We start from the raw sequence: 20333 nt of genomic DNA on the forward strand, positions 1-20333 counted from the left end.
ATATAACAGAAGATATGGACTAAAAAGTATGTTTCTGAAGCTCAGTATAACCTATGTGGTTTATTCCTAACTGCTTTTACAGCACCAGCACACGTCTGAAAAACAACATTAAATATTTAAGTAAAAACTCTTTGGATTGGGAACAGTTTCTATTAGCATATATTTAAATATAGGTAGGTATTGGACTGAAACCCCAAAAATCTTAGATCAAAACAAAATTAGAGAAAATGTTATCTTATTGAAAGAGGAAAGATGTGGTAGTGTATTCTCTCTACTAGATTGTTTTTTACCAAATATTTCCCTTTAAGACAAAGTTTTTAAAAAAAGATAAAACAGCATAGAAATAGAAAAGAACTGTCAAGTTCAAAGATCCTCTGGTGGAAGTTTGCTGTTTGTGTGAAATGTTGCCATATTTCTTACAGAATTTTAAAAAAATACATTTTTGCTGTCATATAAATATCAAGTTTAATAATAACACTTCTTCATCTTTAAGCAGTCAACCCTAAATTCAATTCAACAATGCAAGATATCAAACTATTCAAAAATACTGTGGGAAGAATCTGATGAAACATGTAACATATACCAGCATGTTAATCTTTGACCCAGCATGTTGATAATATTATTTTATTCCCTAGATAAGTTGGAATGCAAGAAATGAAATAATATATTTTTCCAGTTATGCAGAAAACACCCCCTCACCTCCATGTTACATTCCCTTAAAACTGATTATCAGAGCAGCTCGCTTTAATTTACAGTGAAGGTAAAGTTACAACACAAAGTCTCACCTTTGCATCACTTTTGTTGCCTATTGCAGGCTTTATTAGAAGCTGGCAAGGACTCTGTAAGTGAAGCTAGGAAAATTTACATTATTGACCTGCATCTAATTTCATAATGGTGCCTTAGCTTGCTTGCTGGAAATGAAAAAAATCTTGTTGAAAGCATTTTCCTTAAATCGGTAGCTGAGCATATAGACATCTTAGGCTTGGCCAGGTGCTTGGCTGGCCACAGAATCTTTCTGCACAAATGCTGCACTTGAATGCTATTCTAGAAGAGGGATGACAAAGAAGGATGTGATGCCCCCATTTGCTTTAGACTCATATGTGTACTTAGAGTCTAGAGGGCAGATTAGAACCTTGGCTGTAGCCAGAACAGCTGCACTAACAGCGGGTATGAATCTTTTGCTGCCTCTCTACTCTTTTAGACAGGAGATCAATTTTGTTCCACTTGCCTCAAAGCTGTTTACTTCAACATCAGTGCTCAAGCCTTTTTCATTATCAACTCCTTTGGGGAGACACGAGGAGTTGACATGATCTTATTTCTCCTCACTCTTCATGTTTTGACAACATTAATTCATTTTCCATATCAACCTCACCATGTTCAGGGGAGTGGGAGTTTTGGAACCTGTCTTGGCTGACGCTGACTGAGATGTGCAGCCCGCCCTGGACAGCTTCCACAAGGTCAAAACTAGCAACGAACTCAACTGAATATGACTGCGATCAATTTACAATGTATTTGGATCGTCTTAGGAACAGAAACCCAGACTACATTTCTAATCTTCTTCAATCATATATACCACTCAGACCTTTAAGATCATCAGAATCAAACCTTCTAACTATCCCGAGTCAGAACTAAACATGGTGAAGCAGCTTTTAGTTTTTATGCACCAACACTTCCTGCTCACTGTAAGACTGCCCCTACCTTGAGTTTATTTAAAACAAGGTTAAAAACCTTCTTATTTGACATTGCCTATTCTTAAATGTTTGTTTTTTTTAACTATATTCAAAACTGTAATGTTTATTTTGTTCATTTTTAATCTACTTGATCTTTAATTTACTTTCTTTTTATTATCTTCTTGTTGTATGTTGTTTTTAACTTTTTTTTGTACAAGCACTTTGAATTGTCTTTGGCTTAAAGGTGATATATAAGTAAAGTTGCCTTGCCTTGCCTTGCCTAGGAAAGTGAAACAGACATAAGCCCAGAAGGACACAGTAATAATATAGGAAGTCTACAATGTATGGTCACAGACTCCATTTAGTTTTGAACTCAGAATACTCTGGATGAACAATGGTATTCACACCCTCTGGAGTTTGTCACGGTGCAAACACTATCTTCCATAAGTGCTTCAAATCCATTAATATCAATAATTAATTATTTGTTTTTTTGTTTTTTTTGCATTAAATATTTGAAAATTGGCAAATTGGTAATGTGACCTTTCCTGTTTTATCCACATTGTCCTCTTGAGCTGCTGCACTTGAAAGGACAACACGCCGTTATCTTTTTATTTTTAAGTAGATGTGAGGCACAGTGGCAAAACACCATGTTGCTCAACAGGTGGTTGCTAGGTAACCAAAGAGAGTGAGTTAGTTGATTCTCCCCACCTTGCTTAGCTAGATGTTTTGTTTTGAGTTTTTTTTTGTGTTGAAATGTTTCTAGAGGCAGTATACTTAATGGAAGTGCAAAATTATGTAAGAAAAAAAAAGAAAATTTTTTAAATTACTGCTTATCCAATCTGACTGAGATTCAGCTAAATTTCAAAGAAGACTGTACAAAGGATTTGCTTTCAACATGATCAAAACCAATAGAGACACAGACGTAGAAAAAGAGGGCTACACAACGTACTGACTCAGAGGAACAAAACATCCATACACACCACACTTTTAGGATTTTTGTTCAAAAAGAATTGAAGAAATTTTTGTATTTTTCCACTGTTCCTGTTGTAACATGGAAAAAATGTTCAAGGAGTACGAATACTTTTGCAAGACACTCTCTACACCACTCTTTAATACTTTTAAATGCATTGCTATTTTTCTGCACAGGTCATGACTGGTCATAACAGTAACCACAACACACATATACTCTGACAAATTTGGTCTGCCTTCTACAGCTTCAGAGAAATGCCTAAAGCAGACCTTTGTGTTTATTTAACTGTTTGACTTATTTTCAAACATCATTGATTCTTCATTCTCGGAGGAAATCTGTCACCTTTAAACATGGGAGCTAAAACGACACCCATGACTGACACTGTCACAGTTAAAGCCGTCAGTAAAGACCATGAAATTGAAATTTAATAGTTTCAATGGAGAGGGACGCCATTTAAAAGAATGCTTACCGCTGTAAGGAGTCATTTTCAGCAGCTGCAGTCAATACTCCAGAGTAGTACGGGTGAAAAGCTCCCAAGCTCAGTCTCAAGTTACACTCGAGGCTACAACAATTTGCTAACTTTTTTAAACACGTAGCATCCTCCATTTCAAAGCAGATTGGAAGGATATAACAGAACGGAATTGACTTAATAAGAACCTCACTGTGTAGGTTTTAAAGAAAGCTGCAGATTTTTATCAACATTAGTGGGAAATTGCAGATTTTAACAAATAGGAAAGTCTCTTAGTTAACATATAACTTACAGAAATCAGTTAGTCTTTACTGATATGAGAAATTAAAAGAACAAAAAGTCACTCCAAGCCATAGGGTCTTTTAAAAAAAGTTGGCAATCAAGCTTCTTCAGGAATCTGTAAGCTAATTTGCAGCAGCAGGATCCCAGAGAAAACATTACCCAGTCAGAGGAGGAAAATGAGAAAAGTTCAGCGTCAGGTCAGTGAATAAAGAAGTTAAGAAATTAAGGAAGAAAAGCCTCTAAAAAAAGAACTATTAATCTGTGCATCCCTTTACGTTTATTTTGATAGCTGTCCTTTTTATGCTTTTAGCATATTGATTAGATACCTGCAGTGTTATGAGTCTATAAATCTTCATTAAATACATGACTTGCATCTAAAATTTCCATACTAAATGTCTGCAAAGAGCAAATGAGTTAACACTTTTCCAAACTTTGCTTACTGTGGGATTATAAACTGGCTTCTGATCTATTATATATGTCGGCAATAAAGCACAGGTTGACAGGTTGTGTGGTTTTAATTGAGCATAAACTTTACAAGAATCTGAACTAAAAGTTTATATTGAAACCCCCTTTCAAACACAGCTTTTTCATTTTGGCTTTGTTTAATGAATAATGACAGTCTGTTGTGTGGTTGTCAACTCTCTTAGGATTGTATGTAAATAATTCTGTTTTGTGTTTTTTGTTTTCTCTTGTTTTGTCTATTTTTTAAGGTATAAATGAAAAAGATCCTCTCCATAAATTTATGGATGATAATTCTACTGTAGTATGGACTAAAATATGAATCCTGAGAAAAACCAGAGGGAAAATAACTGGACAAATGGAAGGACAAGTCCCTGGAGATCAAGGAATAAAGTCTGAAGCTTTTTCTTTTTACATACTTAATTTTAACAGGAACATATTTAAAGGAAAATCCAGACATTTTCGAACTGTAACTCCAAAGTCATTAAAAAGCAGATCTTTACATTTAGATGCATGTAGTTTTAAAGAAAATACTTTATTAATGTGATCTACTGTGGTAGATTTTACATAATCAGATGAACTTACCGTGAACTTAACTTATCATCTGGTAGCTCAATTCTACTGGTTTGCCATGGTACGTTCATGCAAATCCAATTTTGTCCATAAGCGTTCAAACTTTAGAGCCAGTAGTCATATTGTGACTTTTAAAAGTAAACAATCAACACACATTTCTTATAACCAAATATTGTTTAATCACTTCAATAATGTGACTAAAAAAGTAAATTTTTTTAGGTAAATTTTGAATGATTTTGCTATTATGCTTAGCTTTTTGCCTTCATTGTGACCTGCCTACAATCTTATAGAGTCCTCACTGCAGCCGTACTTTCACAGATTGCCAGATTGATAGGGGAGTGAGGAGAGGACGACAGGTGTTCAGAACAAAGGAAATCAGGAAGATATGGGAGCCAGCAGCCCAACAATGCGAGGCTGCAGATGTGAGATAAACACCTAGGAGGAAGACTGCACACCCAAACATTTTCTCTCACAGACATAGTCAGTGAAACACAAACAAACACAATATACAAAAACATAACGGCCACTGACATCAGCAGGTTCTGAGTCCCTTGATAATTTTATGGGTGAGTTGAAAAAGAATTTCAAAACTTTTCCTGATGTCGTTGTTTCTGCTGTAAGAATACATCCAAGTTGAGGCACTTTCACACTTTGTAGGTGGCATAAAGAGCACTTCTAGAGAAGAAGGGCAATTAGAATGGAAAAGCTGGGGGTTTTTATTTATTCCTAAAACATTTCTAAAAATGTAAAAAGTAGAAAAAAAATTGCCAAAGAAATCACTGAACAATCACAGCCCTGTAATTTATTGGACTGATTGCATTTTAATGCACAGTAGCAATCAGTGAAATGCTCTCTTACCATCATCCATATCTGGAATGATTATGACTCTGGCTGTGGGGAACTCTGAGCTGAGGCGTCCTCCCATGGGCATGCTGAGGGTGACATTGAAGCTTTCCTCATCTTCGTACAGGGAATCATCAATTATCACTATCCGACAGGATTTCTCTATCTCTCCCTTGTCAAAGCGCAGGATGCTGTGATGGTCCTCAGGCCTAGAGATGTAATCAGAGTAGGACAGCACAGTGGTGGGGACAGTGCCTGTGGCGGAAACTGAACGGGCAGAAAAGAGAATTACAGAATACAAATTTAATGAGCTGAAATTTGACACAATACAGAGCATGATCTGTTGTATAATTTGCCTTTTTTTCCTAACAATATATTTAGCTCTTATTGACTTAGCAATCAAGTCTGCAGTGCAGCTGAAAAAACCCCCAATATTAGTAATTCAATAAAAAATTGTTAATTTTCTGTAAAATGTTTATTGAAGCTCGTTGCTAATCTTACATGTCCAGATCAGAATCTCATCCAACAAAACCAAACCAGCAGATTATTTAATTAACATCTAATTTAATTAACATCAGCATCTAAATAGAATCATCATCGTCATTTATATACTTTACAACGCTAATTACAGGATCTGCACTCATGGACGACCGGACCAACAATGTTTAGGTTGACCAGTTCTAACCTGTGACCAGCTGGAAAAAAAACAACTTTCTTTTTCCAATCAGTGAACCTGATCACTCTGCTGGAAAAGAAGGAAATTGTTGCTGAGTGAAGAATGTATTTTCAACTCGGCAACTTTGTCGCTAGATTTAGCAAGTATTCAGTCCCCTCTGGCAATTCAGTGACTTTCTCTGTGACTTTCCACTTTTTATTAATGTTTAGTGATGCTGTTCTTGCTAATCAGCCTCATTGTTACAATTAGTTAACGATAAGCCTGTCCTTTCTTCATACAAACACTTTATACAGACTCTTAGAATGGTTAGAGAAAAAAAAAATATGCTGTTTTTATATCTTTTTATGCTTGATATTTCAAAGAAAAATCTGAATTGGGTACAATTGTATCTGTCAAGGCTTTATAAAACTAAGTAAGAAGAAATCTGCAGCATCTGTACTGGTTACGCAGCACTAAAACACATTAGGATTTATGAAAACCACATGCCAAATATAACTAAGACAGCATTAATGTTAACACACACAGGTATGCTGTTACCTTGCTGAGTGTAGCAAATAACCATAAGCTCTTGATTCACATCCCCACTTCTGAGTACAGGGATGAGCAGCTCACCAATGTCCTCCTCTATGTTGTACACAGCTGAGGGTATGAACACTGTTGATTCTGTATGTTGGAAAAAGTTAAATACTCACATTCAATCTGTTTGCACTGTAATACAGGAATGCAAGCAGAACAGCATATTTATTATATTTACCAACATATTTACCACCTTTTTTTGGTCCACACACCATAAAAAAGAAATTGTCATGTTTGGACCTATTAAATGTGGAAAATGTCCTGTGATTTAAAAAAACAAAAAACATCTTCCTAGTTTGCTTTTTGCTACTCCAATTTGATTTAAGTGTTTTCTTGCAAGACATTTTTTTGTTTAAATTTTTCTTTCTAAACTGAGAAATCACATTTTCTTTAATGAAATTTTTTTGAAAACTCTTTTTTTTGTTTCCTTCCTTGTTTTTTGTAGGTGATTCAAAACATAATAATTTTGTGCAACATTTCAGTCACAAAATCTTTTTAAGTGGCTTCAGCTTCAGTTATTAGTTCCTCTACAGGAAGGCCATTGTACTGGTCAGGTAGTAAATAAATGTGTTGTCCTTTCTTAGCCCAGTGCAAACAACACATAATTTTCTAGCTTCTCTCCGCAATACTTAGTTTCTCTGAATTTCAGCTAATGTAATCAGCCTGATCTGTAATAATTTATTCTCACTGGTTCTGTGTAGAAAGGTCCTGCGGCCTTTCTAAGCATATGCTCTCAGAAAAACAAAATAGAAGAAATACTTTTATGCCTTTGGAGTTATGTGACCTTGACAGGCCAGAATATTTAAAAACTTTGAAAACTATAAACAGTAGAATGCAATAATAATTGATGTAGCTGTAGGATGTCAGAAGCTGCTCAGGGCAAAAAAACAAAACCTTTTTACTTAAGAAAGGCAGCTGACATTTTTTTTTCTTGACGGGTCTCCACCTCCAAGTTTTTGCCTAAAAACAAGCTTTTCATAAACATGTTAATTATTATACAATGTCGACAACAAATTTCTGCTCAGTAAAGACCTGTAGGATTTGCTCTTCTCTATTCCAGTTCTACAAAAGTAAATCTTTTTTTTTTCCATCAGCACCTTTTTCTCTGTTCTAGCTCTGCTTCTTCCTTATTATCATAATGAGCATTTCACATGAAGTTCATAACCAATCTATCTAATAATGTTCCATGACATTTGAGGAAAGACAATACCTTCAAAGCTCATACTTATCTAAAATTAGAACCAGCCCTCATAATACGGTAGTGCTCAGTATTTTTACTTTGTCAGCCCTCTTTTATCTTCTGGATTAGCGCTGTATTTATAGAGCTCTGATGCCCTCAGGCAGATGAAAGATGAATTTCCATGATCAAATCCAAACATGAAGCTAGCTTTGATAAGGGTTGAAGGATTTTCTTTTTGAACCGAGCTCTCTACTGCATAAAAGACAAACAAACTATGAGAAAATTGCTGGTTTAGCCAGTTTTGTACAGTACCTATATGAACATATTGCTTGTCAGGCTTTTGTGATCTCTTTAGTAAAAAAACAGCGTGTGGTAATTCTGTTTTTTGTTGCCACTTCTTCAAAACCATAACTGACATCTTTTCCTGTTAAAGTAAACTTCTAAGTGTGCTTCAAAACCATACAATAGCTAAGTAGAAATCAAAGACAACTGTAGCAGAAGGTATGAGTCTTTAAACCATGGTGAGTTAAGCTGCAAACATGTTTTTGAGCAAAATAGTAACTGACCGTCATCTGGGTCCAGGATCTCCACTGTAGCAACCTCTGGGAATTCGAGAGCAGCCATCACCGGGTCGGACAGAACAATTTGGAAGGTTTCTGACACCTCATACTCGCTGTCTGACAGGATTCTGACTTTCCAGGTGGCTGTGGTCTGGCCTGGGTTGAACTGCACCTGTTTCTGAGCTTTCCCACGGAAGTCTTTGTCCTTCAGTGCAGTATTATCCTTTGTGCCGATGCCTTAAAGAAAGATGTGGATTTTCTTTTGCTTATTATCATCTTCTACCATCTATGTATGTGAATTTTTAATCTTTACATTTCACCTTCAGAGGCTTTGTGCCTTTTTTATTGTGCCAACTGGATTTTACGATTTAGGTCAAATGAACTCTTAGTTTAGATAAAGGATGTGTTTGTGAGCTATTAAACTGTTGTCATGTTGTTCGGTCTATATGAAAACCATGTGGAATTTTAATAGACTATTCTTCATGGGAAAAAACAAAGGATCAACAGGGTTTATCATTTTACTTTCATTTGACTTATTTCAGAAGCTCTTGTGAAGTTTAATCTGGGTGGATTTTCTGGTGTTTTATAACCTTGGAACTTTACTTTTTCTTTACCATTTTTCCAATTCTAATCTCTCTGCCTGATAAAGCTCAGAAGTAGACCATCGACCAAGTCAGATTTTAATAACATTTTGCTCTTTACTCAGATTTATTTCTTATAAAAGCAGCACACAACTTTTGATAAATAGTGGAATACTTTTATTTGTTTGGTAGTAACAAGTCATATCAAATATTAACTATTTGATATGCAACTGATTTTTTTCCTTTTTTTATTATTCAAATGGATAATTCTACGTTTTATCTGAGTTGATATTTGATGACCAATATGACCGGCTGAGTACGAAATCCAAAAAACTGATAAGGGGGATACATTTTTCATCTGGATAATTTCTTAATCATCCTGGCAGGAACAAAATCAAAAAGTAGAAACCAGCCTGATCCCAGCAAAAATGGTCTTAGTCCGCCATGTAGTGTCTGACCTTTTGTATGCCCACTGTTTGGCTGTATACTTGTAGTCACCATAGCGGTGACTCTGGCATGATTCCTGTTGGGTCAGAGCACTGAGGCCAGTGAAATGTCACATAGCGCCTCCATTGTCTTTGCTAACTGACTACATAACATGCATCAGAGCTTTGGAAAAAAAGCATGACTGCACGCAGCAGCAACAACAAAAAAAACAAACAAACATGTAAAGACGTTAGGTAGTTGTGCATAAAAAAATGTGAAACACTGCAGAAGAAAAGGCAATGAAAACTATAATTACTTTGTAAATGTAAACAATATATCCAATAGTTTTGAGGTTGGGGATTGCAAAGTTAGCAATTCTTATAAACTGCTGTTTCAGTATTTGATGAAAATGAAACTGGACTTTGATATGCAAGCGAGGATAGTGGGAAAATGCCTTTGCACTTCTATGCTGAGATAAAATAGTCACATTCAATGGGGCTTAAAAGATCCCCAACCTTCAAAGAGCCATGAGAGCAGAAAATATAATTTGCCTGAATTCTATGCCCAACACGAGGCCTGTTATGAATGGCCCTGATCACAGCAATTTTCTAAGGATTCATGGCAGGTGGGCTAACTGTAGCCTCCAAACTGGTGCAGCCCTCACTGTGTACACAGAGCAGTGAGGCAATAGCCAACCACTGGGGGCATTCTTTGATCAGAGTCTGGCATGGCAGGTCAAACTGAGCTATCCTAAGTTTTCATGAGAAAGTTTATTATGAGAAACTTTCTCAGCGAGCAGAGAGAAAGTCATGGCAACACTTTGATTTTTTACATATAAATCAAAGATCATTTTTAATTTTGCACGAGATGTTATAATAAAGCAAACTTCATTGAACTAAAAGATTTTCTCTAAGGTATTTCTGAAATAAACCCAAAAAACTAAGCATTGATGACCAGTTAAAAATTATTGATACAGAAGACACCCAATGTCTAGAGAACAAAAACGTACGCATTTTATGTTTTTAAGAAAATGGCCCAATAAAAGCTTTTGGCACCTTTGTAAGAAGAAGCAATAGAGTATGAGTCAAACTAAAAGATTAAACTTTTAAATAATTCAAAAGCATCTGTGAGCCTACACGCACAGTAAAAAGCAGACCAGAATGTTTTGTAACATTTACATTTTATGTTTTACTATTAGATCTGGGGCCATTAGAAAATAAAATATATTTTATCTCCACAGGTAATTTTAATTCTAATAAAAAATGGTACCAGTAGCAAAAATTTGAGACTTTGAACAAACAAGATTTAAAAAGTGTTTTGTTCTAGTATATTCACGGTTTGAGTTAATCCTTTATAGTCACTAACTTATGCATGTGAATGCACAGCTATTATGGGATTGTCCTTTGCTATTGTCTGATTGAAACACAAACACTGGCCGGACGAGAGAGGTTAAAGGTCATAACCCGAGTGACCCTACTGAATTTCTGAGCAAGTCTTACTTTTGTCCCAAAATACATCAAAGGGTCTGCTTGTCTTTCAATATAATGGCTTGCCAAACAATATCTTCTTTGTGCACTTCTTTGTCAGAATCTTAAGTTATGGTTGTAAAATAAAACCTGAAGATCACAATTTTCATTGCATTGACATGATTTTGTACTACCACAAAAGGCAGGTTGAGAAAAAATCTACTTACTGACAAACGAAGTCTCTCCCAGGTAACCACGACGTTTCAGCACCACCTCTAGGAACTTGACCTCCTCGTCCACCACATAGTGTTCCTTTTCCAAGGAAATCCAAGCCCAATTTAGCCTGAACTGCTGGTTTCTCAGCTTGTTGCCTCCTGCACATAGAAGTGAAAGAAGGTTATTTAGTTTACAAAGCTGCAAAAGAAAACACAGTCAGATAACCTAGCCAGGACTGAGTATTCAAAATATATTTTTTAAACGAACACGGTGGTTGTTTTTAGTCTGGAGCAAAAATTTAATATCCCTTATTAGAGTGATTTCTTTGACATCTTAGGAAGTTGATTTTGAGTCTTAGCCAGGACTCAGTGGGAGGTATGCGGCGTTCAAAACCCTTATGTCAAAGGAACAAAGTTTGTGCAATCTAATTGCTTTATTTCTAATTAAGATGAAGGGTGACTGTTTTCTGGCTGAACTGAGATGTTTTATTCTTCCCTTTTGAAGTTCTATTCAAAGACTATAAGCTCAAAACACCGAAGGGCAAGACTGCTACCATTTGACCATAAAGACTCAAAGCACGGGTACAAACACAGACATCAAACGTGCACGGGTACACAAACTCCACCAGAAACCATTGGAACAAGCACACACAGACACGCATAAAGAAACTGCATTAGACTTTGATATTTTAATTGCCATAGGAGTAGCTAACAGCGTAAATAACGGCAAAGGTTAATAAAAGTTAAAGCCTGCACAGTGAGACCTGCTGGCTTCTCCTATTAGGAAGGAGCCATGAGAGATTCAGATGAATGATCCACTAAACAGCTAAGAGTACAGAAAGTGGTGGGATAAAAGCAAAACTGCCAGGAGGATTCAGGGACAATGCAGAAAGAATTCAGAGTGCTGCTGTTGTTTATGTTAGGCACAAGTGAAAGTCTCCGCACAGCACCACCCTTATTGTTATGGTCAGTAAATCTGTCACCTCCAGCCGACCACTCTGCTGCATTCATTTCCTTTTCTCTTTAAGCGCCATAGAGCCATTACACTTTCACCATGGGTGTTGTATTATGTGTGAGAGAGGTTAGGATGTGTGCAGGAGTTTGTGTGTGTATGTGTGTGTCTTAGCATTCACACTTTGTAAGGTCTTATAAGGCCCCCTTTAGGAAATTACTGCTTTTGGGTAAAGGATTAGATTTAAGATTAAGGTGTGTATTTGGTTTAGATTAGGGTTAGGATTAGGAATGTACTGGTAGTGGTTCAGTTTAGGGTGAAAGTCTGGGTTAGGTTATAGAAATGAAGGGAAAATGAATGGAAGTCAATGCAAAATCCTGATATGATGCGTGTGTGTGTATGTACTTATATTCTTTTTAGGACTACTTCTGTCATATTTATTAACATTCTGAAGACCAATGTGCCTTGTGGAGATCAAAACCTGTTCCTAATCCTGCCAATATGAGGTGGGCCTCGTTGTTTATGCTCAGGGATTATATTTAGCATTAACGTGTGAATTAAGCTTTGGTGAAGTTTAGGGATAAGAATATACTAGTAATAGTTAGGATTAAGTAAAATGTATGGGTTAGGCATAAATGCAGTTACTAAATTGAATGGAAGTCAATACAAAGTCCTGATATAGAAAGAAATATAAACAAGTGTGTGTGCATGAATAGGTATTAAAATCTTCCCAGCATCTGTGTAACAGTGTATATGGCCACAAGAAAGCAATGACTCTCTTGACTTTTAAGGCTTTTGCAACACACATTGAGACACAAATTTTAAATAAAATAAAATCTAAAAAAAGCAAGATTTCCTGTTTCATCTTTAATGTCTTGGTTGAAAAAGGCACATGCAGAATGAGTTGCATTTGATTACAGTAGCTGATAAAAAGACACTACAATCATTGCATGAGTCTAAGGTCTACTACAGAGCAGAATTTTCCCTTCCTGTGTGTTCCACATCATTCTTCTGAAGACAGGTGACCTTTGTATGACAGGACCTCAGTGCACCTCTTGGATTAAGGCCAGCAGTGTGGCACTGATGCCAGTGGTAAACACTGCATGTGTGATCTTTAAGCTTTTGAGCCTATCCCTCACCAAGGCAACAAAAAAGTAAGTCTTGGCCATCTGTCTGGTATCTTGGCCATGATTTTAAACTTAGACTATTTTTAAAGAAAAACTATTTAAGTTGTTGCCAGATGCATATGCTGAGAATGTTCCAATGCAACGATAAACCATCTTGTTTATGGCAATGAATTTTATGCTTCAAAAAAGTACTTATTTGACAGCAAGGACATAATTTGTTCATGAAACGGAAGTTCAAAAAGGTATGTTCTCGTTTTAAAACAATAACAATCCACAGTTTTCTGACCAAACACAATGCACTGTATAAAAACAGGATATTGGTGTTAGTATGAGCTATTTAAACTGAATGTGACTTTAAGAACAGTCTTTTAAACTGTACATTGTTCATTTTGACAGGGTTCCAGCACCAATGCAACAAATCATTCAGTTTTGCATTTAACACAGTATAGTATTCTAACTTAAGTTTGTTCATACTAAGTTTTGATTGCTACTGATTTCACCCAAAACTCTAAAACTCACATCCAAAATGAGCAATTCCTCCCTTGTTGCATTTTCAGATTCCAAAGACTAGAGTTGGAATCTGAAACAGTTGGAACAGATCCCATCAAATGTCAGCACTGGAACAGACACATTCTTGGAAGGAATATCTGACTAGTCCTAGTCGGATATTCTCTGGAGTCACTTCATATTTTGGATTATTTTTGAAGTTCAGCTTTATAGCCAGAAAGTTGTATATTGTCTTATAGTTTTGTCATGAATTCCAAATAAACACATATTTTAGGTGTATGAACAGATTTATCTCTCAGATAGCCCAGATTGTCAGTGTAGCCCAGACAGTCTGTTGGCTGCAGAGTGGTAACTCAGCTTGCTCAGCCTGACCTTTTTTGGAGATATTTTAGTGTTGAGAGAGAAATGCCACACACATCTATCTGCTCCAGGTTCTGTGCAAACATTTAGAGAAGCATAGGTTGTGTTGGATCATTACAGTAATAACTCAAGAGAGATCCTGATTCCCCAGCTTTATCCACCATTTACTATGAGGGGTTTGGAAATTAAGCAACGCATCAGAAGACTTTGGAAAAAGAATATTTATTATCAAGTGCACATAAAATGGTGGAAATTGTAATGATGGAAGAAAAAGAAGAGTAAAAAAAAATGAAATAATTTTAAAACGTCATCTTAATAGTTAGGAAGCAACTACTAGGCAGTGACAGAATCGATATGCAAACTGAAGAATAAAGTTGGTGATTTCTACTTTATTGAAAAAACCAATCAATGAACCAGGAATAGTACATTTTAGGACCGAAATATAGGGCCAATACAGATTGCTTTGACAATAAACAATGAAAGTGGATTAATTCAGCTTTATTGGTGTGAAATGAACTTCACTTAGATTTTGAAAAGGGTGAACAAGCAAAACACTTTGACCAACACTATGTGAATGTGTTTTAGATAAATTAGGCATCAATTAGGTATCAATAGCTGTGTCAATTTAGATATTAGAACCAGTTAGGAACACAAGAAACTGCACAGAAACAAGTCTACATAAATTTTTTTTGTACCATAAGCCTAAAATAACATGAGAAAACACTTCCACCTGGTAAAACTGTATTAGTACAGACTTCATGGAACTGGGGGAGTGGAGGTGCCAGTTTTGAAAGAACCACTTCACTCCTCCAAATTTTTTTCTAATTAAGATAAGAAGGGGCTGAAGTACGTCCACTTCAAAGAAGCCCCAAGGAAAACACCAGAGTTAATTTTTAACTCGGCCTTAAAGCGCTGAGACTAAATTTAGTGAACTACATCAAAATCCCTTTATTTTCACTCCTTTTTACTGAACTGCATTTTATTGACGTGGGCTTGCCAGCCGTTAAAAAGCATTATTCATTATATCAATTTCTACAGAGAACACTTTATTAGTTCAATCAACTGATTTGCTTGACTGGTTTATTCAAAGTTACTCAGCATTTATAGTAGAAATTTCAAATTGTTTCAAGCTTTCTTTCACCACTTGTACCTTAACCTTTTTTTTCCCAAAAAATGAACAGTCTATTTAGCTGTACAACTTCTCTCTACTCACATGGTGGTGGTTGTGTGATGAGAGACAGAAGGATTTTCAGAGAGGCTAAAGAATGTGAGAGGCCTGACTCTGCCAACGGAGAGCCCCTGTCTCCTCCCTACATACATGTTGCAGTCAGGCCTTATTTGGGTACCATCAAGCATTGTATAGCTGCAATGCCCCATGAACCCCCATCTGTTAATTCAGCAGGGCAGACAGACAGGCAGCCATTTGCCTACAGAGATAGCATCGCGGTGCTCAGACTCTATAAACGGGTACCAACCTGTAAATGCTGATTAAATGACAGCACACCTAAAAATATGCATCTATCATTCAGTACCCATTCATTTTAAAACATAATTTGTCAGATCTTTTTAAACAGAAAGCAACATAAAGCTGCACAAACACTAGCTTGCACAAAATTTACTAGCCAGTATGCTGTAGTAATGTTATTTATTAATGAGCTATAAAAAGAGACTAAATTGGCAGTAAAAACAGCAAGATTATTTTACTTTAGAGGGTCTTTAATTATTAATAAACACATAAAATCTGAGTCTTAGTAAAGCATAAGCTTTATATTACCAATAACAGCTGTAGGTAATTCTTTATGTCCGCTATTTCTTTGCTATCTTAAACTAAACTTTATGAAACAACTTATTTTGAATAGATGCACTGAAGCATTTCAGTACCTCAGTGTACTCTAGACCAGTGGCTCCCAAAGATTTTCTTCTGGGCCCCCCCAGTGGTTTACAGTAAAATCCCCCTCACCCCCAAAAAAGAAGAAAAAAACAACTGGGCACACATATCTTTCAACCAGACATAAACCTATACACATATTTTGTTTCCAAAAGCCACTGAAATTTATTTCATACTTCAGGTTGCAACAAAACACACTACAAACCATCTTTACAGTGAAACACTTTTGTGAAACTGTTTTTTGTTTTTTTATTTTTTCATTCATCCATACTGCTTCCCACCCCCTCCCCAGCAATGACCCTGTGCCCCCCTAGGGGGCGTGCCCCACACTTTGGGAACCACTGCTCGAGACAAATTACAAGCAAGGACTCGTCTTTCATATCTACTCTGAATACAAACATATGCAAGCGAAAATCTTGGTTACTGGAATTCACTCACAAAAATCCAACTATTCAATTTAAAAGAATGCATATTTCCTATATTTTGTATCTGTATATTATGAGTTGGTGTCAATTATCCATCTTATGATACAATTATATAGTATTTAAAACAAAAATTTATTAAATTAAAATATAACAGATAAAGGAGGGTTGGTATTAGATAACTACATTCTTATATAGCTGGAGGAAACTCACTATTTGTTATTAAAAATACTTCAAAAAGTATAACCAATGCGAGGGTAAAAGTTTTGAAAAGGTAACTTTTTAAAATCTTGGGTTATATAAGTCACTGCATAATCTGCTGTATAGAATTGCAGGTTAAAGTATGCTGATAGGAAAAAGTTGAGGAAATGGGAGGATTTCTATGGTTTGAAATGCCGCTTTCGCTGTACTTTGTCTTCTGTTAATATATTAGCCAGGGCGACTCTAATCTAATCTGTTGCAGCATGTCAAATGTTGGTAGATATATATTTTTTTTTTTCAATTTTACTTTTGTTGGAGGTACAATATTGCTTTGAAAACATAGATTTAAAGACCTTTCTAATAGGGGAAGAATCTCTGCATGGGTTTGCTTTGTAAAAAGAAATGCATTACTCTCATAAAAAACATGTTTCTTCATCTTCATCTGAACATTTAGGTTTAGTATGTCTATTTCATGACCTGTCCCTTAGTGTACCAGACTATACCAGCATATTCTATGCCCCTCCAATTAAGGGAAAGTGGATATAATAATCCTATTGAAAGGGAAAACACATGGCCAAGCAGAGAGAGAAAGCATGATACAGTCTAATCACCCTAAGCCTTGTCTCTGCAGTCACAAGTGGAGAGTTGGCTATGGCTCGAAAGATTTAGCACAGTTATTATTTCAAAGTACTAGACCTTTTTGTACTCTCTCAGGGAACTTCTCTGCAGTAAATCTGACCTCTCCTCAGAACCCATTCTGCTACCACAGCCGTTCTGACACTGTGGTCACTCTCAGGCAACATTTGTGGAGCCCAAGAGAAAGGCCAGAGGTGCTTCTGAACAAAAGTGCCGGGTCAAAGAACCCATCAAAGCTTAAGGCAAGAAGAGGTTTGCTCTCAGCAGGAAAATCCTGTGAGATTGCCATCTCAAATAAATACACAAGTGATTAAACTATTGGTGATCATTCTAAATGTGGGATGCAATGACTGGTTATGCTTTTGTTAATAAAGACAATATAACTAATAAATTGTTGAAAATGATAAACTCAACTATGCTGGCAATGTTTTACCTAAAAACAGCAGGTATGGACCCTAATCTACCCATATCCGATCAGGACAATGTGGGCTGGGAAACCAAAGAACAAAATAAAACTAATGCCCCTGTCATACCACTGCTTATCTGACTTTCATTTCAGTTGCGTAGAAAGACCTGATTCCACCTTACTATGAATATCGTACATAATTTGATACTCATCTAAAACTGACTACCATGAGCCCATAAGCTGAAAAACTCTACACTTGTGCACCACTCCTACATAACTGATCCAAACTCCCTTAAAATGTTGTGAAAAGGACTCAATAATGACATTACTGAATCTCTTGCTATACCAAGAGATTCAGTGATCACTGACTGAGATTCACTCACTTCAGCATGCTGGATGCTTGAAGCTGAAGTAAAACTGACAACTTGCTATGCTTTCTGATTAAATCACCCAGTTATTATTAGACCAGCAGGTGACACTTGGAATATGTACTTTGCAGTTTCAGATGGACAGTTTATTCTTAAATGAGATGGTATTCTGCTGAAAGTAACACCATCCTGACACAACAATAAATTTCATACCTTAGATCCAGTTACACATGCACCATTCCAAACAGACAAAGATCAAAAGTGACACACATACTTTTAAAACATTGGCTAAATGACAGGAATTGAGGTTCCAAAAAGCCCTATCCATTTTCTCACATGTAGAGCCATGTGCAGTAATATGATAATAAATAAAAATTAGCATGATTTCACAAGAGTTTTAACAAATTACTCAATCTAAGATAGAAATGATTGACAAAAAAGAAATTAAAAACAAACAAACAAACAAAAAAACATTGCCATTCATAGATTCTGTTTTTCAACTCTGACTCAAGGTTGCTGTGGAAACCATACTGTGGCAGTCTTTTTGGTCACAAAGTAGGAGCCTCTCATATGTCTACTGAGGCAAGGAGGAATCCAGGAAGCTCTTTTTAAAAATGAAACCCCTTTTTATTTGTGGTCCGAGAGAAAAACACAGCAGAGGAAGTACTGTTCAATTTGATTATACGTAAAGGTCACTCCTGTCCTGGGAACCTGATTTAAGGTCCAGTGTCCTCACACAGCGCTATGACGTCAGTTGTGTTTAGCAAAAACAACACTTATATAACAGTCATAAAAACACTAATTACATTTTGTTTGGCAAAGGAATATTTATTTTTGAAAATATAACTCAAAGCATGCTTATTGACTTTTCAAAGAGTGATAATTATTTAATAAGATTATACAAGTCTACATACACACCTGATGGATTTTTAAGAACAAATGAATTATTATAGGCTGGATTTATGATTACCTAGGCAACCTTCGAATGATAATTAAGTAAACAATTGTTAGACAATTCAGGATTTGGTTTGGCTTGCTGTTTTCCCGCAAAGTACAGAAGATGCCCTGCCATGTACTAAAAATTAGGACCTCTTCCTGATCAAGCCTCCACAAGCAGGAAAATCTAATCATATGGCACGGTCATAATTACTATAAACTCTGGAAAGAATTTTAATGGTATCATTAAAGGCACATCATGTATCATTTTAGTGACAAGTGCATTTAAAAACATGTAGATAAAAAGGTTAGAAAAAAAAGGATGTAAATAAAGGATCTTAAAAAATGTAATATAAAAAACAAATGATAAAGGGCTCGTTATCTTTGGATTGGTAGAAAAGGTCTGAAAAACTACTCCTTGATTGTCCTTGACTAACATTCCTGTCAATCAAAGAGGACACAGCCTCTCGTGTCTTAATTAACAGTGAACCGCAAGGTTTAAAAAGCAAAAGCCTCAAGTCGCAATATAAAAGCGAGTACCAACAAAAGGCTGAATTAGCAGCTACAGGGCTTTTTTCAGCACTCACATAAAGGTCATTGTGGATTTAGTTTCTCACTTCTTACCAGTCAATTATTTATGGGATGAACACACAGGTTGCTCAAGCAGCTGTGGCAAACCATTCGCACATCACAAAAAAAACACAGGAGAGAAAACGACAAATTGCTGCCAGGCTTTGAGCAAAAAACACAGTAATTTTAAATGGTTCAAGTGAATTCCTATTTCAACCCCTTAAGGTTTGGTTTAAAACAGAAATAACTCATTCAGACACTGTACAAGGAAACACCGGTGTTTAATTATATTTGTTTCCTATGGATTTAAGCTAATATGGGTTTTTTGTTTTTGTTTTTTTTCCAAAAAATATTTTTACCACAATTCACGTTTTTACTTACATTGACTTGTTTTATTTGTAAAATTGTACTATTTCTCAAATAGCAATATATGGTAGATCTTCATTCCAACTGGCATAGCAACAGCCAGGATTAGTACATTAGTAGCAGAATGTTTTACATGTTTTCTTCATAAAAACACATTTTAGCACTAGATAGGTATGAGATTCCGAGGGTATGAGAAAACCAAAAATGCAGTAGTTTTGTTATATCATGATATTAACAATTAAATTGCTTTAAAAACAGTTTAGCAACTGTATTTTCAAAAGAAGAATGACCTTTATAAGTGTGATGTTTGCTGACTGTTTAGCTTCCATGCTGAAAATGTTCATGATTATAGCAAATACAAATGTTTTCAAATGGTCAAATTTGCCTTTTATATACATTTGGGCAACATATTAGCCTTCGATTAGCCAGCTGACTGGTAGTGTGCAGCAATGGGTGGAGAAGGGGTGGTACTGTGCTTCTCTGTGATTCATAAGACTGACAAAAACACAGGTCTATAAGGCAGTTTATATAACATTAGTTTATTAGTATTAGCATAAAAACAGCATTTGGAACAGTCAAAATTGTATTGGGTTTTTTTTTGTATGTTTTTTTTTTTTCAGTTTTAAAAGGTTGCATTTTGAAACTATG

The 20333-nt window shown here is 35.9% G+C and overlaps 1 protein-coding gene and 1 long non-coding RNA gene across 3 annotated transcripts in view; one reads left to right on the top strand and one right to left on the bottom strand.

The window, feature by feature from the left end:
- frem2b (FRAS1 related extracellular matrix 2b) overlaps positions 1–20333 on the bottom strand; it is a 61022-nt gene that overhangs the window by 21167 nt on the left and 19522 nt on the right. The window contains exons 3-6 of the mRNA XM_044118490.1: positions 10959–11105; positions 8265–8495; positions 6480–6605; positions 5282–5533 (exon numbers count right to left, since the gene is read on the bottom strand). Of these exons, the coding sequence (XP_043974425.1) occupies positions 5282–5533; positions 6480–6605; positions 8265–8495; positions 10959–11105 (756 nt within the window). The remainder of the gene's footprint in view (positions 1–5281; positions 5534–6479; positions 6606–8264; positions 8496–10958; positions 11106–20333) is intronic.
- The window catches only part of LOC122832092, a 56552-nt gene that overhangs the window by 13148 nt on the left and 23071 nt on the right, over positions 1–20333 (top strand). The gene's annotated exons all lie outside the window — the stretch shown is intronic.

The sequence above is a fragment of the Gambusia affinis genome, linkage group LG06 (assembly GCF_019740435.1).
Source record: "Gambusia affinis linkage group LG06, SWU_Gaff_1.0, whole genome shotgun sequence".
In the NCBI taxonomy this organism is placed as follows: domain Eukaryota; kingdom Metazoa; phylum Chordata; class Actinopteri; order Cyprinodontiformes; family Poeciliidae; genus Gambusia; species Gambusia affinis.